The sequence below is a fragment of the Simochromis diagramma genome, unplaced genomic scaffold (assembly GCF_900408965.1).
Source record: "Simochromis diagramma unplaced genomic scaffold, fSimDia1.1 OVJJ01000205.1, whole genome shotgun sequence".
Taxonomy (NCBI): domain Eukaryota; kingdom Metazoa; phylum Chordata; class Actinopteri; order Cichliformes; family Cichlidae; genus Simochromis; species Simochromis diagramma.
The window spans coordinates 3102042-3120460 of record NW_024386782.1 but is presented as its reverse complement, the minus strand read 5'-3'; the positions used below and the strand labels follow the sequence as shown (position 1 = coordinate 3120460).

The 18419-nt window shown below is 39.4% G+C and overlaps 1 protein-coding gene across 3 annotated transcripts in view; it reads left to right on the top strand.

The window, feature by feature from the left end:
• LOC120724320 (guanine nucleotide exchange factor VAV3-like) overlaps nt 1-3805 on the top strand; it is a 51318-nt gene extending 47513 nt beyond the window's left edge. For all 3 annotated transcript variants that reach the window (XM_040016482.1, XM_040016489.1, XM_040016474.1), the window contains exons 26-27: nt 1910-2058; nt 2675-3805. In XM_040016482.1, coding sequence (XP_039872416.1) covers nt 1910-2058; nt 2675-2716 — 191 coding nt within the window. In that variant the 3' untranslated portion in view covers nt 2717-3805. The remainder of the gene's footprint in view (nt 1-1909; nt 2059-2674) is intronic.
• The last annotated feature ends 14614 nt before the right edge of the window (nt 3806-18419 follow it).

The window sequence follows — 18419 nt, the reverse complement described above, 5'->3', positions numbered from 1 at the left end:
AAAAGTCATACCTATACTGACTTTCAGGCATCAAAACGCATTATAGGCTCACTCACTTAACCCACCTTACTGCGGTTTGTGCTGTGTAAGATTTTGCGCATGTGCCCGGGGCAGTAACAATTTGTCTGATGGTTTCACTGTTTTGCCCTCCTCTCTCACTGCGTATCCCCAACCTTATTTGCTTTTTTGCTTGTACTTTGACTTTGACAACTTTTACTCTTTCTCTCTCCTTTACCCTCACACAAACACGCTCTCTTTCTGTCAAACTTGTGTTTACTTTGCTTATGTTCTCTCTTTGCTCCCACTACGGCCTGAACCCCCTCCCATCACTCGCTTCGTTTCTCTGTAGTTTCTCCTGGCGGCTGCAGCTTTGTTCCTCCCTCCTCCTCGCCTTTCTGGTCAGGTACAGGTACAGCTTTTCTACTCTCTTTGAATTCCCCCTGCTGTATGTCCACATTTCCACGTTTCTAAAGATGAGCTGTCTTGTTTTCTTGTCTCTTTTAAATAATGCAGTTTTTTTTCTTGGTAATTACACAGAGTGTATAAGTCACCCCGTTGGGGAAAAACCCTCACATCAGTCTTCTGGAAATTAAATATCACAGATGTTATGAATTTCTGCCGACTATGATATCTCCCATTTGGTCAAGATAACTGCAGAAATGTCAGCAAACCACTGGCAAAGAGCTGCAAAGCCACCATTGCTGGCATTTACATTTTACTACATCCAACAATAACACTATCAATTCAGCTAATTAAAAAGATGACATGCGCTTTTATTTGTATGGTTTCACTTAATGAACTGTGACAAATATGTTACACAATAAAACAGTTAATTGAGCTTTAGTATCCATTAAAAGTTGTGACTTTAAGGCCAACAGTGGTGGTTACCCTCTTGAAATAATGAGTAAGGGCTCCCGAGTCAGAATAACTGGAGGTTTTTCACATTTTCGTGTTTCCAGCAAGACACAAATGCAAAAATTTTAGTTTATTAAGAATATTTAAGAATTAAATGATCTCTCTCTGTGCTTACTTTAAGCATGCGTGTGTGGAACTGAGCACCTGAGTTGTTGTGATGTGGGTTAACTTTGGATGTCTGTGTGCATGAGAGGATAGATGTATTCCTTTCGTCCAGCATATCTGCACAGTCGTGTCATCTGTGTTTTCACAGATAAGGTAAACAAACCTATGCACAGCCGTGTTCACGTGTGATATGAGCCCTGACCTGCATGCGTAGGAACAAACTTGGATAACCTGATAAGTGCTGGATGCATCGCTTGAATTCACCTTTAACTTTTAATAAGATGAACGAATGACCATGATAACCCAAGTTCTCTCATCCTGGCTGCGTGCTTGGACCCACCAAGCTGAGCTGTCGGATACATTTCTCCTCTCTCACCCGCGAACCTTAAGCATTATCTCATTTCTGTCTCTGCGGTTTTGCTTTTACATGAATCAAACCCATGAGTCAAGGCTTTTTAGAATCGCTGCCCTATCATTCTCACAAAATGACATAGTCAGTTTACTACGATTAATACCTGTGAGGAATATGTTTTGTACTAAAAAAAAAAGAAAAAAAATCAATGAACCATAATAATTTTATAGCCATGTATAGTAAAGCTAGATAAACTGAATTTAGTTTGGCTCAAGTTCCCTCTTGATCCTTGTTAGTTAGTTTTCTTACAGTAAGTGAGCATGAAAGTTTAATCTCACCCTGAAAACAGCAGTACATCTGTAAACTTTGTCTTTAAATATTAAATTCAGCTTACATTTTTGTAAGGAGTGTAACTCTGATCTGTAAGTGTGATATTTCTTGCTGGATCAGTGTCAGCAGATGTTTTCACAGAGTCTAAGATAAGGTGAAATTTTGTAAATGGGTCCAAAAGTAATATAAGATCTCTCTCTGTTTCAGTCTTTTCTCCTAGAGTGGTGGGTTATGCAATTGCACGCTACGACTTCTGCTCCAGAGACACGCGGGAGCTTTCTCTGCAACAGGGAGACGTTATCACTATCTACACCAAGATGCCCAATGGGTGGTGGAAGGGAGTAGTCGGTGGCAGGGTATGTCTTTGACAAACTTGCTCTTTGCAGCTGGCAGGATTTTTTTTTACTTGTTTCAAAGTGGGACAACAAATAAATATTTCACAAATATTTTGTATTAAAAATTAAATTAAAAAGGGTGAATCAGTAAATGGCTGTGTTTGGCAGGGAGCTTGTGAGTGTGCATGTCATGAAGGGTGAACCACTTCATCCATAGTTAAATGGAAAAAAGCTCCTTAGTTTTAATGGGACATGTCACATTGGCACAACAAAACGTCCGTCAGTTAATTTTTTATTTTTTTTTACCAGGTTTGTTTAGCCAAAGTATCAGTTGTTATGCAATTCGATGCACAACGACTCGCCACTAAATTTGCTCACATCTGAGTATGGCACTGCTTGTGAACACACTTCTCCAACCCTGCCATGCAGGCACAGTATCACAGTTACCACTCATCCTAGAGTTAACAATGAATTATCTCTTGTACTCACCTCCAAATTGTCAGAATTATTGACCCATTCTGATCAAAACTACATATAACAGTCTGTACATTGTGACAGGAGAAGAATTCTTCACAAGATCAGCGGAGGTCTGGTTGAATTTGAAATGCTGATCTAGATGCTACTTTTCTCTTCTTAGGTGGGATGGTTTCCCTCTACGTATGTGGAGGAGGAGGACTGACTTCGCTTGTTGGAACGCGTATTCAGCACCCATTCAGGCTGAAACCCTCCAGTGAACGCCATGCTGCTCTGCCACTGTCTGGGCCCACAGTCATATCTCTCTTTGATAAAAATCCAGAGACTTGGACACAAGAGGAGGTGGCAGTGCCCTTAAAAACCTTCTCCTGTCCTCTGACAGACTCTCACACAGAAATGTCAAATAACAGATTCCAGGAGCGTCATGTCATATCTTACCTCTACGCAGTCCTGTCTGCCCCTGCAGCCCACTGGGAAGTACATGTGCTGTGCCTAGATAACCCTCCTCCTTCCCGTCCTCTCCCACTCAACTTCTCTTATTATTGATGACTCCATCATCTGGTATGAGTCTTGCCTTTCGTTGTTGTCATGTATCGAGGTCAGCAAGGCTCAATCATCTAGCTGGACCACAGATTCTGCTGATAGTGCCCTGCTCAGGTACCGAATTAAAGTGAAAGTGTTGAGAAGTTTTTGACTCTTCCTGGAACACTATAGCCCTCATGGCTGTGTCGATATTTGCGTTCAGTTCTCTTTAATCTTGTTTTTTGCATTCCAAACTGCGTGGACACAAACCTTTGATAAAACTGTAACTGCCAAACTTTGAATTTGACCCTAATTGTAAAAAGGAACATGGAAGAAAAGGATGGAACCACGATGGACTGATCTGTCAGTCAGTGGACCTGTGGACGCAGAAGTGATGGACATCTACAGAGAAACAGCTGATTATGTGGCCATAGGACGCCACTGATAAAGCTACATCTCTCAAATTAGATTCCTGTCCTTTTAAATACTGTTTTATTTAAATAATCACCTCAACTTTAAGTGCAGCCTTCAATAAACATTGAGTTGATGAAAATCATTAAAAATGTGTTTAGCCTGAAAAGCTATAGTTTGACATTTTGAGAAATGTACTTATTTGCTCCTTTGGCAAAATTAGATGAGAAGGTTAATACCAGTCTGAATTTAATCTGTTTAATATAAAGTATGAAACAGTCATTGGCATAAAGGCTCACTTATTGAGAGGTTAGAATTCATTTGTTCAATTTGTAATAAAGCAAAACTGTAAAACATTCAATGTGCGGTTTTACTTGTATATGTGTTGGACTTTCTTGTCAGTGGGGACTTTTTTATGTCTCTGTGGGTTGTCTGGCAAACCCATAGTGATGACGAGTGATGTTAGAGAACTTAAGAGGGGCTGGTAGGTGGGTATTGAAATCTCCATAGCAAGTTGGGTTACTGAAGCCAGTCTTTATGCTAAGCTAAGCTAACCTCCTTGTGGCTGCAGGTTCATATTTAGTGGAAAGACACAAGAGTTATCAGTCCTCTGTTACACTCGCCAAGAAACTCTATAAGCATTTCCCAAAATATCAACCTATTCCAGCCGTGGTTATTCCTGGCCTACAAGACTACAAATGAATATGGCAACTTGTCACAGTGAAAAAGGTGGTTTCACAGTGTTCCCATTTGATGACACTAGAGCAAATATAATGCCCAGTTCTCATACATTTTTAGACATCAAAGAGAAAAAGTGTATGCATAAAAGGAATTACAAAGCCAAATAAATTTTAAAAGTACATGTGTGGTGTGGATAGGTCTATACTTCACTATGAGCTCCTTGATCTTTTGATCATTTACTGTGGAAACCAGAGAGCCCTTTTGCATTCCACGGATTTTGTGTTTACCTCAACTCTCTCTCTTCTTTTTTTTTGGTTTCAGTATGAATGATTCAAGGGTGATGTAACTGCTGTTCACTGTAGAGCAAGGTAGCACAAGGGCGTTAAGTGATGCTGTTTTCCTTCAAACATTAATACCCCACTAACCATGTGTTTGACATAAATATTTAATAAAAGCACGCTCTTTGAATTGCACTTTTAAAATGGGATAGGCTATTATTCCCTCTTCGGACAAATGTTACATTGCAGGAACAAAGGCTCTGCGAGGTTGCATCACAAATCACAGCTGTGTCTGATATGGTTTTTGGAGGCGCAGTGGAGAACAGGCAGTGCTCAAATAATGTCCAAACAAACAGAACAGGGAAGACGACTGAAAACCGTTATGATGTAGGAACATGTAGATGTAGAACAGTATTTTTTTTTCTTTGCCACACTGGAATTTGGCACAAAATAGTGCCACTTTCAGCAAATTTGCATTGTACAGGCTAAAATTTGCAACATATTTCCTCTCTTGGAAATTATATTTGTTGATCCTTTGTCCTAAATTAGTTATAACTTTAGCGCAATGGCTCAATTAAAGTAAAAGAATGTGACTGCAGGATTTCCAGTATTTGCAAATGCAAGGATTTTCTTGTACACTCGTCACATGCATGTATTTGTCATAACCATATAGTATATGTAAAAAAAAAAAAATAGATATAGCCAGTATGATGTCGCACAGTGTTTTTGACCCTGCATTTTGAAGTCTTTTTAGCATTTTGTCTTGCTAAAGTTATTAAACATGGGAGTCTGCCAGGATTGATGGGCTTCTGCAGGCACCCCAAAGTGGGCATTAGAATAATTGCGTAGGAGGTGGATTATAGATTAATTATTATAGAGAAAACAGTCATAGGACTGTGGGGCTGATAGGTCAGCATTACAGAAAAATGTCCTACTGAGTAAATAATGATGGAAAACCAAAACCTAAATAAATAAAATAAGAAAGTCTTTGTTAGCATTACCAAAAACAGGGGTGCCTATAATAGCATTTCACTGCTGAACTTGTGTCTAAGCTGTAGACACTACACACTACTATACTTCGCAGCTCTTATGTGTCATGTTAGTAAGAGATGGTAACAACTGCATCAAAATACCATCTAAAAGAAACAGTTTCACAACATCAACGGAAAGGTCTTTATTGATGTGCAGATGGGCACATCAGGCAGTCTCGAGGGACTGCTGGTACAGAGATGACATGGTTCACATTATTGTTTCCACCTTGTATTCACTGACTTCAAAAGTCAGAATTTGCTACAATTAGCTAAATTTATGTATTTTAAGCAAACAAATTAAGCAAATGCTCCAGTTAATCCCTTGTGATCCCGATGACACTGCATCTAGTGAGATGCTGCTCTTTTATCTATAGGTGTGTTCATTTTACTGGTTTCGGTTTATTTTAATGCCGTGATGCCGTAAGCTAGTTCTCTTAATTACTGAATGTGCATTTCCTGCTGTTTTATACAGTCTGATCATATATTACCATAGATGAAATTCTCTATCAAATATAACAATGGATAGATTTACACACTGGAGCCTCACAGTATCAGTATTCTTGTAATGTAAACACTCCCTCAGGCTTTCTTTCCCCCCACTGCTCTGCAGCCACTCTAATGACCAAACCCAGCAGAGGGAGGGTTCTGCTCAGCTAACAGTAACCCTCCCATCACAAAAGAGGTAGAAAAAATGGCTCCCCTAATACTCTTCCTCTCCTTAATCTGTCTGTTCTTGTCTTAGCCAAGGAGATGAAAGGCGACAACAGAGAAGTTGGACACCAGCCAGAGAGAGAGAGAGAGAGAAATGGATGTACAAGGCTGCATGGAGTATGGTGAGATAAAGAACAGGTAGAAACACGATAGTGTGTATGGATATGAGAGAGCGACAAAGGCAGAAAGAGAAAGCAAAGGAGGCCCTGCATCATCTTCATCTGTTGGGATGATCTTCTTAACCCCAGTCTTCACCTGTCAGTCCCTCTGGATCTCTATATGGGGCTAAAAGGGAGTTTAGCAAAAGCTGAAACTGCAAATAGAGTGAGCTCTCACGTCCCCTCAAAGGGGCTCGGCTCTCTGAGAGAGTTTAACAGTATGATTTACATTCAACTGATGACTTCTGACCATGAAACCTCTTACAAACTAAAACTGCAGCTAATGTTTTTCTTCACTGAGGGAAGGTGCATATAAAATGTCTCACAAGAAAAAAGGGAATGATTGAAAAAGTTATCAGATCTTATGAGAAAACCCAAACCTGACCCTGAATTGGATAAGTGAACGGAAATGGATGGGTAGGGGTGCAGCATGATGGCACAGTGGTTAGCGCTGTTGCGTCATAGCAAGAAGGGTTTAAATCTGCCGGCTGGGGTCGTACAGCTGCGGCCTTTGTATGTAGAGCTTGTGTGAGTTCACTCTGTGTACTCTGGCTTCGGTCCAAAGACATGCAATGGGTTCAGTTAACTGCCAGTTCTAAACTGGCTGTAGATATGAATGTGAGAGTGAATCTCTCCCTGTGTTAGCCCTTCACCCCATAGCAGCTGGAACAGGCTCCAGCAACCTCACACGACCCTGAATTGGAAAAGCGGAAGAAAATGGGTGGATGAATTGAATTGTTATAACATGACATATATGATCTGATGGCAGCTCCACCTCATACATGCAAAACATTCTGATTCAAATCTGAAAATAATGTGTTATTCTTCTTTTTAGTGCTCTTACTGGGATTTTATGGGGAAGTTGCCCTCATAAGAAAAAACAAAAAACTGTATTGATTGTTCATTTAGAAACATGAGCAAACATGAACGGTAGTTTTGCTTAATTCATTAATTTATATGCTAGAAAATAACTCAATCTGACCACAGTGCTTTTGTTTTTTGGAAGTCCTTACAGTTACTTGGCCCACTAGGAGAAAGGCCCTGAGTCACATGACCTATTTGAAAACCCTAGGGATATGATCAATTCTGTGCCTACAAGAGAATAGAAGAAGTATGAGCGGTTGACTTTAACGCTTCAAAAATGTCATTATGAGGAAAGGTATCGAGGAAAGAAGAAATTATACAGAAGACTTAGTGAGTATCGGTGACAAAGTCGAAAATGCTCATTAATTCTTTTTGCTGTAGTCACATGCAGTGATTGCTAAGTATGCCATAGGCCACCATTGCTGAATGGTCTGTCGAACTGAGACGAGTTAATCAGTAAAACAAGAGAAGAAGAGAAGGTAAGAACACAGCCACCCTCCTCCCTGCTCGCCTGTATGGTGTTGCTAAGTCTCCATGAGGACTCTATCAGTGCTACCCAGCAATTAAGATCTCACAGATCAAAGCAGTCTAAATGAGCTAATCCTCAGAGAACCGCTGCTCTCTGTCTGTCTCTCTCTCCGTGTCTCCCTCACCCCAGTTACTTCCTCTTGACTCATGGGCTCCATGTGCTGACTGCGCTTTGATGCTTGACAGCGGTGGGTCTTCTAAATGTAAAATGGTGAATAAATGTGTATTAATGGGTAATGCTTTCATATCCTTAATGTCAATTTGCACAGGCTGGGGAGCATGTTTTCAAAGCTCTTAAGACATAATTGACGATCACGAATCTGTAGCCGCTGTATCTGATGTCCACATGCAGTGCACAAAACCTCTGAGGACCGCATCGGCAGGAAGAGATTTAATACAACGTTTGATAACAGGCAGTATTAAAATGTCCAGGCCTGCATTAAAACGAATGATGCAACAAGCCCCTTCTGAGTGTGGCGAGTTGGAAGCAGCAGTGGCGTGAAAGCGAGTGACAGCTTTGAGGTCAATAGTTGTTCACAGGAGCGTGACGCTGGTAGCTGCTTAGCAGGTCGGTCATTATCATAGGAAAAGCAGAGCATCTGCCTGTGACTCCCGGGGACAGGTTTAACGAGGTGGTGGTGCTTGTCATGGGGGCTTGCTTTGGCAGGGTCTGTCTGTCTCTAACCCCACCTGCTCACCCCCCACCCCCCTTCATGTCTACCTCTTCTCCTCCAACCCTTTCCTTCAGGTCTGCCAAATGGGGGTGTTCATGTTTACAGCTGCCTCCTCCATCAGGGAACCATTGTTTCATGGCAGCCTTTTGTGATGAAGGTTTCTGTCTTCCCGCTATTATTTCTTCCCACTTGATTCCCTTTTTTGTTTTTTTGTCCCCCTTGTTTGCATCTAAGCTGTCTATCTTCATGTTACTTCGGTCTTTGTCACTCTGTTTTTGTCATTCTCTGTTTATATTCTTCTGCTTGTTTGACCCCATTATTTGTGCCACTACCTCCAGCTTTCTTTTAATACATGTAATAGCAATCCTTTGATTCACTAACTGCCAAAGTCAATACTGCTTTGTAATAAATCACGAATAAATGCTTAATAAAATAACGTTAAGTCTGTGTGAGGGCAGTAGACAGAAACAGAGGAAAAAGTATTCTGGCTTTCCACAATCCTCCCTGTTTATCCAGGCTTGGACCGGCACTAGATGTACACCGGCATGTGACCCCCTTGTGGCTGGATCAGAGAAGTATGTAAGTGTGGCAATGGTGATGTATGAGGCTGACAGATGAGGACAGGCAGGAGTCTCTGTGGACTGTGATGTTTGCAGATAATATTGTGATCTGTAGTGAGAGTAGAGAGCCGGTGGAAGAGAGCCTGGAGAGACGAAGGTATGCTCTGGAGAGAAGTGGAGGTGTGTAGAAGCACAGCAGAATACATGTGTTTGAATTGTGAACGTCTAAGGAGTAGAGAGAGTGCAGGTAGATGAGTTTAAATAACTTGGGTCAGCTATCTAAAGCAAAGAACACTGCACGAGAGAGAGGAAAAAGAGAGTGCAGGCAGGGTGAAGTGGGTGGAGAGGAGTGTCAGGGGTGATTTGTTACAGAAGGACACCAAGCAAGAGTGAAAGGGAAGATTTACAAGATGGTAGTGAGATCCACTATAATGTATGGTTTGGAGATGATGGCACGGACAAAAAGACATGGTGCTGACGTGGAAGTGGCAGAGTTGAAGATCTCATGATTGACCAGGATGGAAGTTTAAAAATGAGTATATCAGAGGGGGGTAAAAGACTCAAAGTTAGAGAGGTGAGGCTGTTATGGGTTGGACACGTGCAAAGGAGGGATAGTGAATATATTAGACAAAGTATGTTGGAGAAGGAGCTGCCAGGGAGGAGGACAAGGGAAAGACCACAGAGAGATTCATGGATCTAGTGAAGGAGGAAATGCAGATGGTTGATGTGACAAAAGAGGATGCTACTATTTCATGTCAAGATTATGGCTGTGAAAAATGTCTGCTGCAGAACATGAATTACAGGTGTAAAGAACAGATTAATAAGATCCAAATATGCTTTAATTGGAGGGAAATGATAAAGAAGGTAGCTAATTCCTGCCAAAAGCAAAACATTCCAGCAGTCAGTGTATTCACATTATGCAACTGTGTGAAAAAAGTGATATGTAGCAGTCTTGAGTCACAGCTCACTTTTTTACATGTTGCTAGAAAAATGAAAATAGGTGCACTGATTTATTGAAACATGCACATATACAATGAAATAGAGTTGTAAAAAAACATCAATCCATACTAAACATTAAAATTGAATTAAGATGCTGTTGCAAATGAATATCGTAATTAGTAGTTAAGTAGTTTCATATCACTTTAGGAGGAATTTCAAAGGTCAATAAAGCTCCTGTTTCAGCAATATCCAGTATTAACTAAATAAAATGTTAACTTGGTCTGTGCACAAGGTAACGTTAGCTGTTTATTAGCAATCACCCACATTAGCCATCCATTATCATCAACATAGCACCTAGCTCACTGAAGGTCATGGATGGAATATTGAGCTGTGGCGTAGCGGATTGTGGACACATGGAGAACCAGGGGAACCAATCTGAGTAAATAAAGATTTAAATCTGGAGCAGAGCAGAAGAATCAGATGGTTTCAAGCCTGAAAAGTAGAGCTGAGAATGTAAAAGCTGCAAAAATGAGGCAGAGCGGTGCGAATGGTGATGAGAGGCAGGCATGGGAAGCTGCAGGCAGATGTGAAAAAGGTGATAAACTTTAACCTTTCTACAGTAATTTATTAAAACATATTTTTGTTTTATTGTAGCCAGCTGTGTGGTCAGTTTTAAAATACAGGCAGTGATCGGTTCAAATATTTCACAGTGAGCGCTCTGTTATTTATATCTCCTTATTTTAGCATAACTAATACCACACTCTATCCAAAGTTCATTTTTAATTTTTCTCTAGGGCTCTTTTTCTACAGCAATTAAATGATTTAGATGTATTGAGGAATTGTGCTGTTGTGCCCTTTGCTTATTAGTCGGTTATAAAAATATATTTTACCTTTGGGATCTGTAATGAAAAAATGATGACGTGTAAAATGAGCTTAACTTAATCGTAACGTACTTATTTTGTTAAATCTAATTTACAATTGGGAAAATTAGTTGAAAAATGAAAGTAAAAAGTTAATTAAGTTACCTTGCATGTCTTTTTTGTGTCATGTATGGCTGGGGCAGGCAGGAAGTGGACCCAAATGCAGACACTCGTGCATGAAAAATAAACTTTATATTATTTTCAGCTTTATTTTTTGCTGGAGGAACATCCTTCATAGCATAAACTCATAATATATATTCATCACTTCACAAGTATATTTCTTGTGTAATTTGGAGCACCTCAGCCTTTTTTCTCCCTGTCTCTGTTCTTAAGATTGGGTTCTTGACAGCCACCTTTCCACTGAAATCAGGTTTCAGAAAACAGTCGATGGATCTGCTGAAGGGCTGGATGGATCTCTCAGGTATTTAGTATGTAGGTATTTCCACAATGGTAAACTGACTGGTACTTAAATAGCCTCTTTCTACTTTCTACTTTTTGAGCACTCAAAGTGTGTTCTCGTAGAAGTCTCATTCACCCGGTCCCACAATCATCAGTTTTATATGTGTCTAAGCACGTTCTAATATTCAGTATATTCTAATACTCCAATGAATGCATCGGGAGGTACTGGAACAGTAACTTACCCAAGGTTACTTGGACTGGAGAAGTCAGAGACTGATTGACTTGGTAGTTGGCCTGCTACAGCTGCAATTTAGGACTAAAAGGATCAATGCAACTTCAATTTTAAGTTTCAATCATTTGAATCTCTCATTTGGAAAAATATTTTTCCCATACCCAGAAAACAACTCAGATTTTCTTAATATACATGTAGCCTGTAACTGCAGCTCAGTTTATATATCACAGTCTGAGTGTAGACTGTACTTAATAACAGGTGGCAATCTTTCACACATTCTCCAGGTGCGTTATTTTTATTTTTCCAGTCAGACGTGTTTGTAATGCAACCTAGGGGTTCAACACAAAAAAACACTTTCTTACCAGCATGCGAAAAAACGAGGATAAACCATTTCTTCCAAGCTCCAGGAACCCTGGAACAGACTGTGAAAGGTATCTTTTATTTATGGACAGTGTTGGTGTGATACATAAATAATTTCTTCGACAGGGTGTTGGGGTGCTCGTGGTGCCAATCCCAGACGGGGCTGATTTGCAATTTAGGTGTGGCACTGAAGGCCAGAAGTGCTGGATCTGGCTCTGAAGAAAACAGTAGAAGACAAGCGCTGTGATCATGTTTGACACTGAAAAAGATTGCAATCTGTAGCAAAGATTGTATCGAAGTGAGGGGGACTTCAGATTGATTTAAGAAAAATTTTCTGTAAGGTTTCTTTTAATCTCTACAACATGACACTGCTCTGCTTAAATCTATCTATGCTTTTCAAGCAAATAAGAAATATTTTGTAATTATTTCCTCTCAGTGAGAAAACTATTATAGCACAAGTGTCCAACAACACAAGGACTGATATCAAAACATTTTGAACAATAATATTAATCCCATCTTCCACAAAATAGTTAAAGAGTAAAAGGACTTCCATATTTAAGAACAGAGTAAATGGGTATTTCAAGGTTTCTTCAGCAGGGGCAGCTTAACTTCCTCTTTGTTTTGTCTATTGATTCCAGCGTACTCTGGCTCTCTGTGCCAAGCCAGCAAACCACCCACCAGCTGTCCTTGCAATGTCAGGAATGTGAATAGCAGTTTGATAAAGCCACATATGGCATGCTGCTCCAACCTCTCCATAAGTGCCATTCCTGATGTGGTGTCACATAAATGAAGTCGATAAACATTGATCAGGATGGAGGGGGTGGAAAGTCCTATAGATGCTGGTGAGTCAGTGTACACATAAGCGCACAGGTGATGCAGGTTTGCAAGTATGCTTCTTTCAGGCTGTCACATAAGGTGTTAAACCTCTTTATGCTGGCTCAAAAAGTAAATATCTAAAAGTGCTAAATTACGCTGCTCAATTCTGGCACCAAAACAACATTACTGCCATTTATCTGTTTAATAAATGCTCTTATTTTTTATTCAAAACACCTGACTTGTGCTCTGCTAATATGTGAATACAGTAGCTGTGTTAAAACAGCAGATATCTCCTTGCAGAGGTTTTCTGCACCTACATGGTTTTTTTATTATTATTATTATTTTTATTACATGGTCTTATTCCTCATGGTGGCATTTAGACGAACCCAATTTTGAAGTAAAATCATTTTAAACAGGACTGTTGTAATGAAAAGATTTACTTGAAAGGATCAAGACTGTCCGCTCACTGGTTCCTCTAAAGAGTCCAAAATGAAAATTTTATGCTACTGAACTACAGAAGGAATTATTTTAAGACAGTTATGAGAGATGTGGTGTCCCTTATTTACTAGGCTCACTAATCGATGGTTAAACCTGACACTACTTGATACTTAATATTACTGTACTTAAGTTCAAATCAAAAGTTTATCCTAAAGATTATTAAAGTTTAAGCAATAAGTTTATTAAGATAATGTACAAAAAATGCCTTTAATTTGATGTGTCTAAAGAAGAGTAGCGTTTAACTTTTTTTCTTTTCAAATGGGAGCTAGCATTTGCAAAACAAACAAATAAAACTATGAACAACGCAATTGTAAGTAAGTCAATAAGCGTAACTCAATAAATGAAACGATAAGTTAGTAAGTGAATAAATGAAACAACTTTCACCGCAATGGATAAAGTTGCTTTAGTGCCGCATGAACAAGACAGTCTTTATGGAAAGTGCAACTCTCCATATGGTGTCATCCTCTCATCCTTTCTTTTGTTACAGCGACAGCTGAACCAGCAGTTGAAGCTTGCTAAGCGACAGGGCCAAGGACGAGTTCATGTTGCAAACAGAATGGAGTTTATCAATATTCAAATATTTAGACAAATTTGATAGGTTTATGGATAACAAAGTGCAGATCATTAATACGATCTGTAATGCCGATTGACAGAAAAGTGGAGATTTCTGGTGGAACAGCACCAGTTCTATTGCTGGGTATTTTAGAGCTGAATATGGATATTGGTTTGCTCAGTGCTCCAGTCATGTTGCTGAGCCTCTTCTTTCCTCGATATTGAATACCCCTTGTCTTACGTTATGTAACCTTCTGTTGGTGCCACCAGTGCTGACAGTGGCAGAACACAAGGACTGCACATGTCTAAAAATGTCCTCCTAATACCCCCTCCTGAGTCTTAGATGTGAAAGTAAAAAGGACAAGGCGTTGCTGTGACATAAAACAGTAGGGAGCAGAGCTAGTGAAGGAAAAAAAAAACCTTTCTTTCTCTCTGTGGTCTAAATTCTGGTGACCGAAAAATCATCATACTTTACAAAATCATCCCAGTTATTCAACTTCCACTGTTGCCACCAATAAGTTAGTAGAAATTCTTGAATAAAAATATCTACCTTCCACCTTTATTTTTGTTCTCTCCAAAGACAGATAAGGTAGTGAGAAAAACATGTTGATATTACCATTAAAATATGTCAGTGCTAAGCAGACTGTTTCCTTGTGAATCTCATTGCAAGAGTGTTGGAGCAGCTTTTGAGTTGGAGCAATGCTCCCTATCCAGTCATTCATCAGTATTTAAGGGCAAGAGACTTGGATTTAACCTTAAAACATTTTAGTGGCAATAGCTAAATACAGCCCAAAGCTAAGAGAAAGGGTCATAAAGCACTAGTTTTATTGCACTAACATGTCATAAAGGTAATTTTCTTTTCTACACACACACTGCTCTAAAAACTTCTTTTCCTTGAACTATAACCACAGCCTCAAGTGGACCACTTCACATTCTCCAAAGCCAGTTCGGAGACAGGAACCTTGAAGCAAAGTATTAAATCACTGAAGGCGATATAATGCTGGACAGATGAAGTTGCTGCTGTATTTAGGATAACAGTGTAGTTATTTGCCAATTTACTCACACATCCTAAAGAGCTGAGCACAATCCCCTTACTGCAGAGACACATATGAAGCCTTCTGTTCTCACATGGTGAATATAACAATGGAGCCAACTTTACCATTAAATGTATTAGTCATTCCGGATGAAAAATGGATAGTCATTTCTAGCTAATTATAATAGCACCTTTTACCAAATAGATTTTATTAGCTAGTGCTGTTTCTGGCTCACTTCTTTCTGCTTTAGATCAGGTCATTTAAAAAAAAAAAAGGATGAAAGTTTCCATTAATCTGATGCCTGCAATATAATGTGAAATAATTGAAGCTAAAGCTGTATGTCCCAGGGAAAAGTCTGCATCACCAGCTAATGATTTTAGACATTCAAATTAAAAAGCTGTTGTTTTTTAAGATAAAACAAGTATAATAAATCACAGGCCTAATTATAGCTGAGCAGCTTAGCTTACGCACTTGCTTGCTACATAGGATACCTGAATAAACAAGATAGAAAACGTGGCTTTTACGTTTTTTGTCTGTCCACCTGTATGTTTCTTTTTTTATTATTATTACAGCCCTTTTAGTGAAAACTGTAATAAACTCAGAGCTGGATATTTGGTAGTGTGTGAACCTTCATGAATCCATCACAGAACTGCAAGTAGTCTATAAACTACAAGTCGGACAAAATTTGTGGCAGAAATCTGGCACCTACAGACATTAGACAAATACACCACAGTATATGCACTACTCTGAGTAGAGACTTTCAAAATATGAAATTTTCCTTGGCTTTAAAAGCAGCTCAATTATTGCTGTTGCTGGTAAATAGTTAGCTTGCAATCCTTAGCGTAATTTTCAGTTAGAACCTCTCAGTCAGATGACTGTATTTCAAAGTTAGACGTAGCTTTTGGATATCATTACGACTGTGGTCTAATTTGTTAGTTTAAAGTCTGGTTGAACACAACATGATGCTCACATCATGCATTATTGCTCCCATGGAATCCTATATAGGCTATAGCTGTGTGTGCTTTTAAGGTGGAGTGGTAAGGCGTGCAGCATCCCTTGTTTCCTTGACTTGTGTTGTCAAGATAAGAATGATCAGCTCAGTGCTTTATGACTCATTTCCATTAACCAGTGGGTGATGTCACATTGGCTATCGTCATTATTAATATACAGAGGATGGGACAGCTATAGTAAAAAAGTAATTTCCCTTCTGTAATTTCCATCTGCAGTAGTTTGGCAGCATGGCACTGTTGGAGCCCAGTCCTTCCATATGCATATGGGAGGACTGGGCCCTGGGCCTCGTAATTGAAAGAGCAATGCCTAACGTAAAATTCAACCCTTTTAATCAGCTTCAGATATTATGTCTGCTTCATTCATCAACAGGCCTCAGCTGGTCATGAAAATGATTGTCAGTCAGTTGTTAGCCAGCTGTTAGTTATCAATTAATTTTGAAATGGGGAAAGTATGAAAATGGCTGCAATTCCCAAACACTTAATATGTTTTTTGTAAAACCCCTTGCATTAAAGCTATATGTCATGCACAATATAGATCTAACTGTACCTGGAAATAATACGTGGGGAGAGCAAAGGCGCTCAGCTGTTTGCATTAATAACACTGCCAGCAAAAACACTTGCTTATATTGTCTGCTGAGCACATTGTCCACATGTGTTTTTGTACCTCATGTCTTTAAGGTTGAGTGTTAATTCTCAGCATTTCAGGTTTTGGTTGAGGATTTGGTTCAAATTTCTGAGCAAAGGTAAACAAATAATATAATATTGAGATCAAAACAAGGAGTCGTAAGAGTGTGGTGGTGGTGGCCTGTGGGGTGATGATGGACTGAGGCCTATGCAGACAGTTGGTCATCACAGTCTCTAGGATCCTGAAGATTGTTCTTTCTTTGCTGATCCATTGGGGTGACACCTTATGGGTCAGCTGATACCCTTCTGTGCTGCTGCTGATGTAGCTTGGCACTGAGATCAGCTGATCTCAGTGGGCTTGGCACTGAGTCGCAGGCCCACGTAGGGTTTTGAGACAGATTTTCACACAGATCCACGAATGTAAGCTGCATTCAAGTCCTAGTTGAAAACTGGGACATCTGGTCTTCCACTGTATTCTTTTTGTAAGTAAACAGAATAGCTCATCACACCTCAACTAGATAACATAGATTTAGCCTTTTTAATACAGTCGGGTGTAGACCAAACCTGTTGCTGCTGACTCATTTTCTGAATAACTGATAAGTCTGTTAGTGTTTTCTGCATCAGAAATTCTAAGCGAAAGATTTTGTTTTTTCTCTTCCAAAACTTTAAACCTTGCTAAATAAAATACACCCATACCTTTCTAGTGATTACATATCGCGAATTAGCCTTTTTCAAATACCCTGTGTTGGTTCTCAAAGGACGCTTTATAAGCAAGAGTCTGTCAAAAAAGGCATTTGCAACTCTTATCATAGATAGTAATTTAATGAGAGGCACTTATAATAGACTCTAGCACAATTAGATGTTTCATGACAACCTTTGGGAGTACAATTAATCTCTCAAATGAAATTGGTCTCAGTGCTCAATATGTCACCCAGTGGGATGCATCTTAATTTCTATTCATTGACCCTGCATGAATTAAAGCTCATTTCCTCAACGTGTAGCTTTGTGGTGGCTGCCACAGCAGGATGCAGGCTTTCAGTCGCACTAGCTCAGAAAAACGTCCCCTCTTCCCATTTGATTCAAGGATTAGATCTGATTACAGACTTGAGCTGAACAACCTCTGTGACAGCGGAGCAATCTCCTTTTCTTTGAATCTTCTTGTTAAATTTACATAAAATTGATGGGATTTTGTCTTGAGTTTCTTTTCATTCTCCCATGTTTCATGAGCACAACAAGAGCGTGTCACAGCACAGTAAAATAACCAGCCATGGACAAAGAACCAGGGAGTTGCGCGTTAACTGATATTATTATCAGCAACTGCTGTTGAGTTTAAAATCCTTTATAATGACATTCATCTATTGTCATTGGTTTGCACCTATCTAGAAACAATAAACCCGTAACTCTACATATGTTGTTTCAAATGTTACTGACTAATAATGTTACCATTGTCCAACAACAACACAAAGACATGTTTCGCTTTTTCGCTTTGGTGGAAGTGTATTGTGTAAGTGGGAATGTAAACATAGTTTTGACAGCAGTTCTCAAACCATGAAGAGAACCATGTGCCACACAAGCAAAGAAATAATACAACCAAAACTCCTTACGCACTCATAGTCCACATCTACTATATGACAGGTCGCCAGCAATAGAAAACAAGTAATACATCTTTTTTTTTTTTTGCGTAGTCATGAAAATATCTGTTTTATACAAAATTAAATACAGTTACAGTATGTTACACCTTTTCTCCCCCATACAGGTGAGTTCAAGCATGACTACAAAGCCTCTTAAAAAAACAAAAAAACAAAAAAAACATACTAGATTGGTACTTTTAGGGAATTGAAAACGCATGTGCAGCTTTTGGCAAAACAACAGACGCCCTTCCGCAAAGTAAAATCACCAGGGTCACCAAAGCACATGAAGGAGAAGGTGAGGGAAAAAGGCCAGAGGAAAGGAAAAGAGGAAAGAAGACAAGATGGTAGCAAGTAAGGAAGGAGGCAGTGAGGCAACATGATTTTAGTCCCGTCCACACTATTATATATGTATATATATATATATACTTTTTTTTTTAACTTCAGATGATACTTAGAAATCATGTGTCTAGTTTTA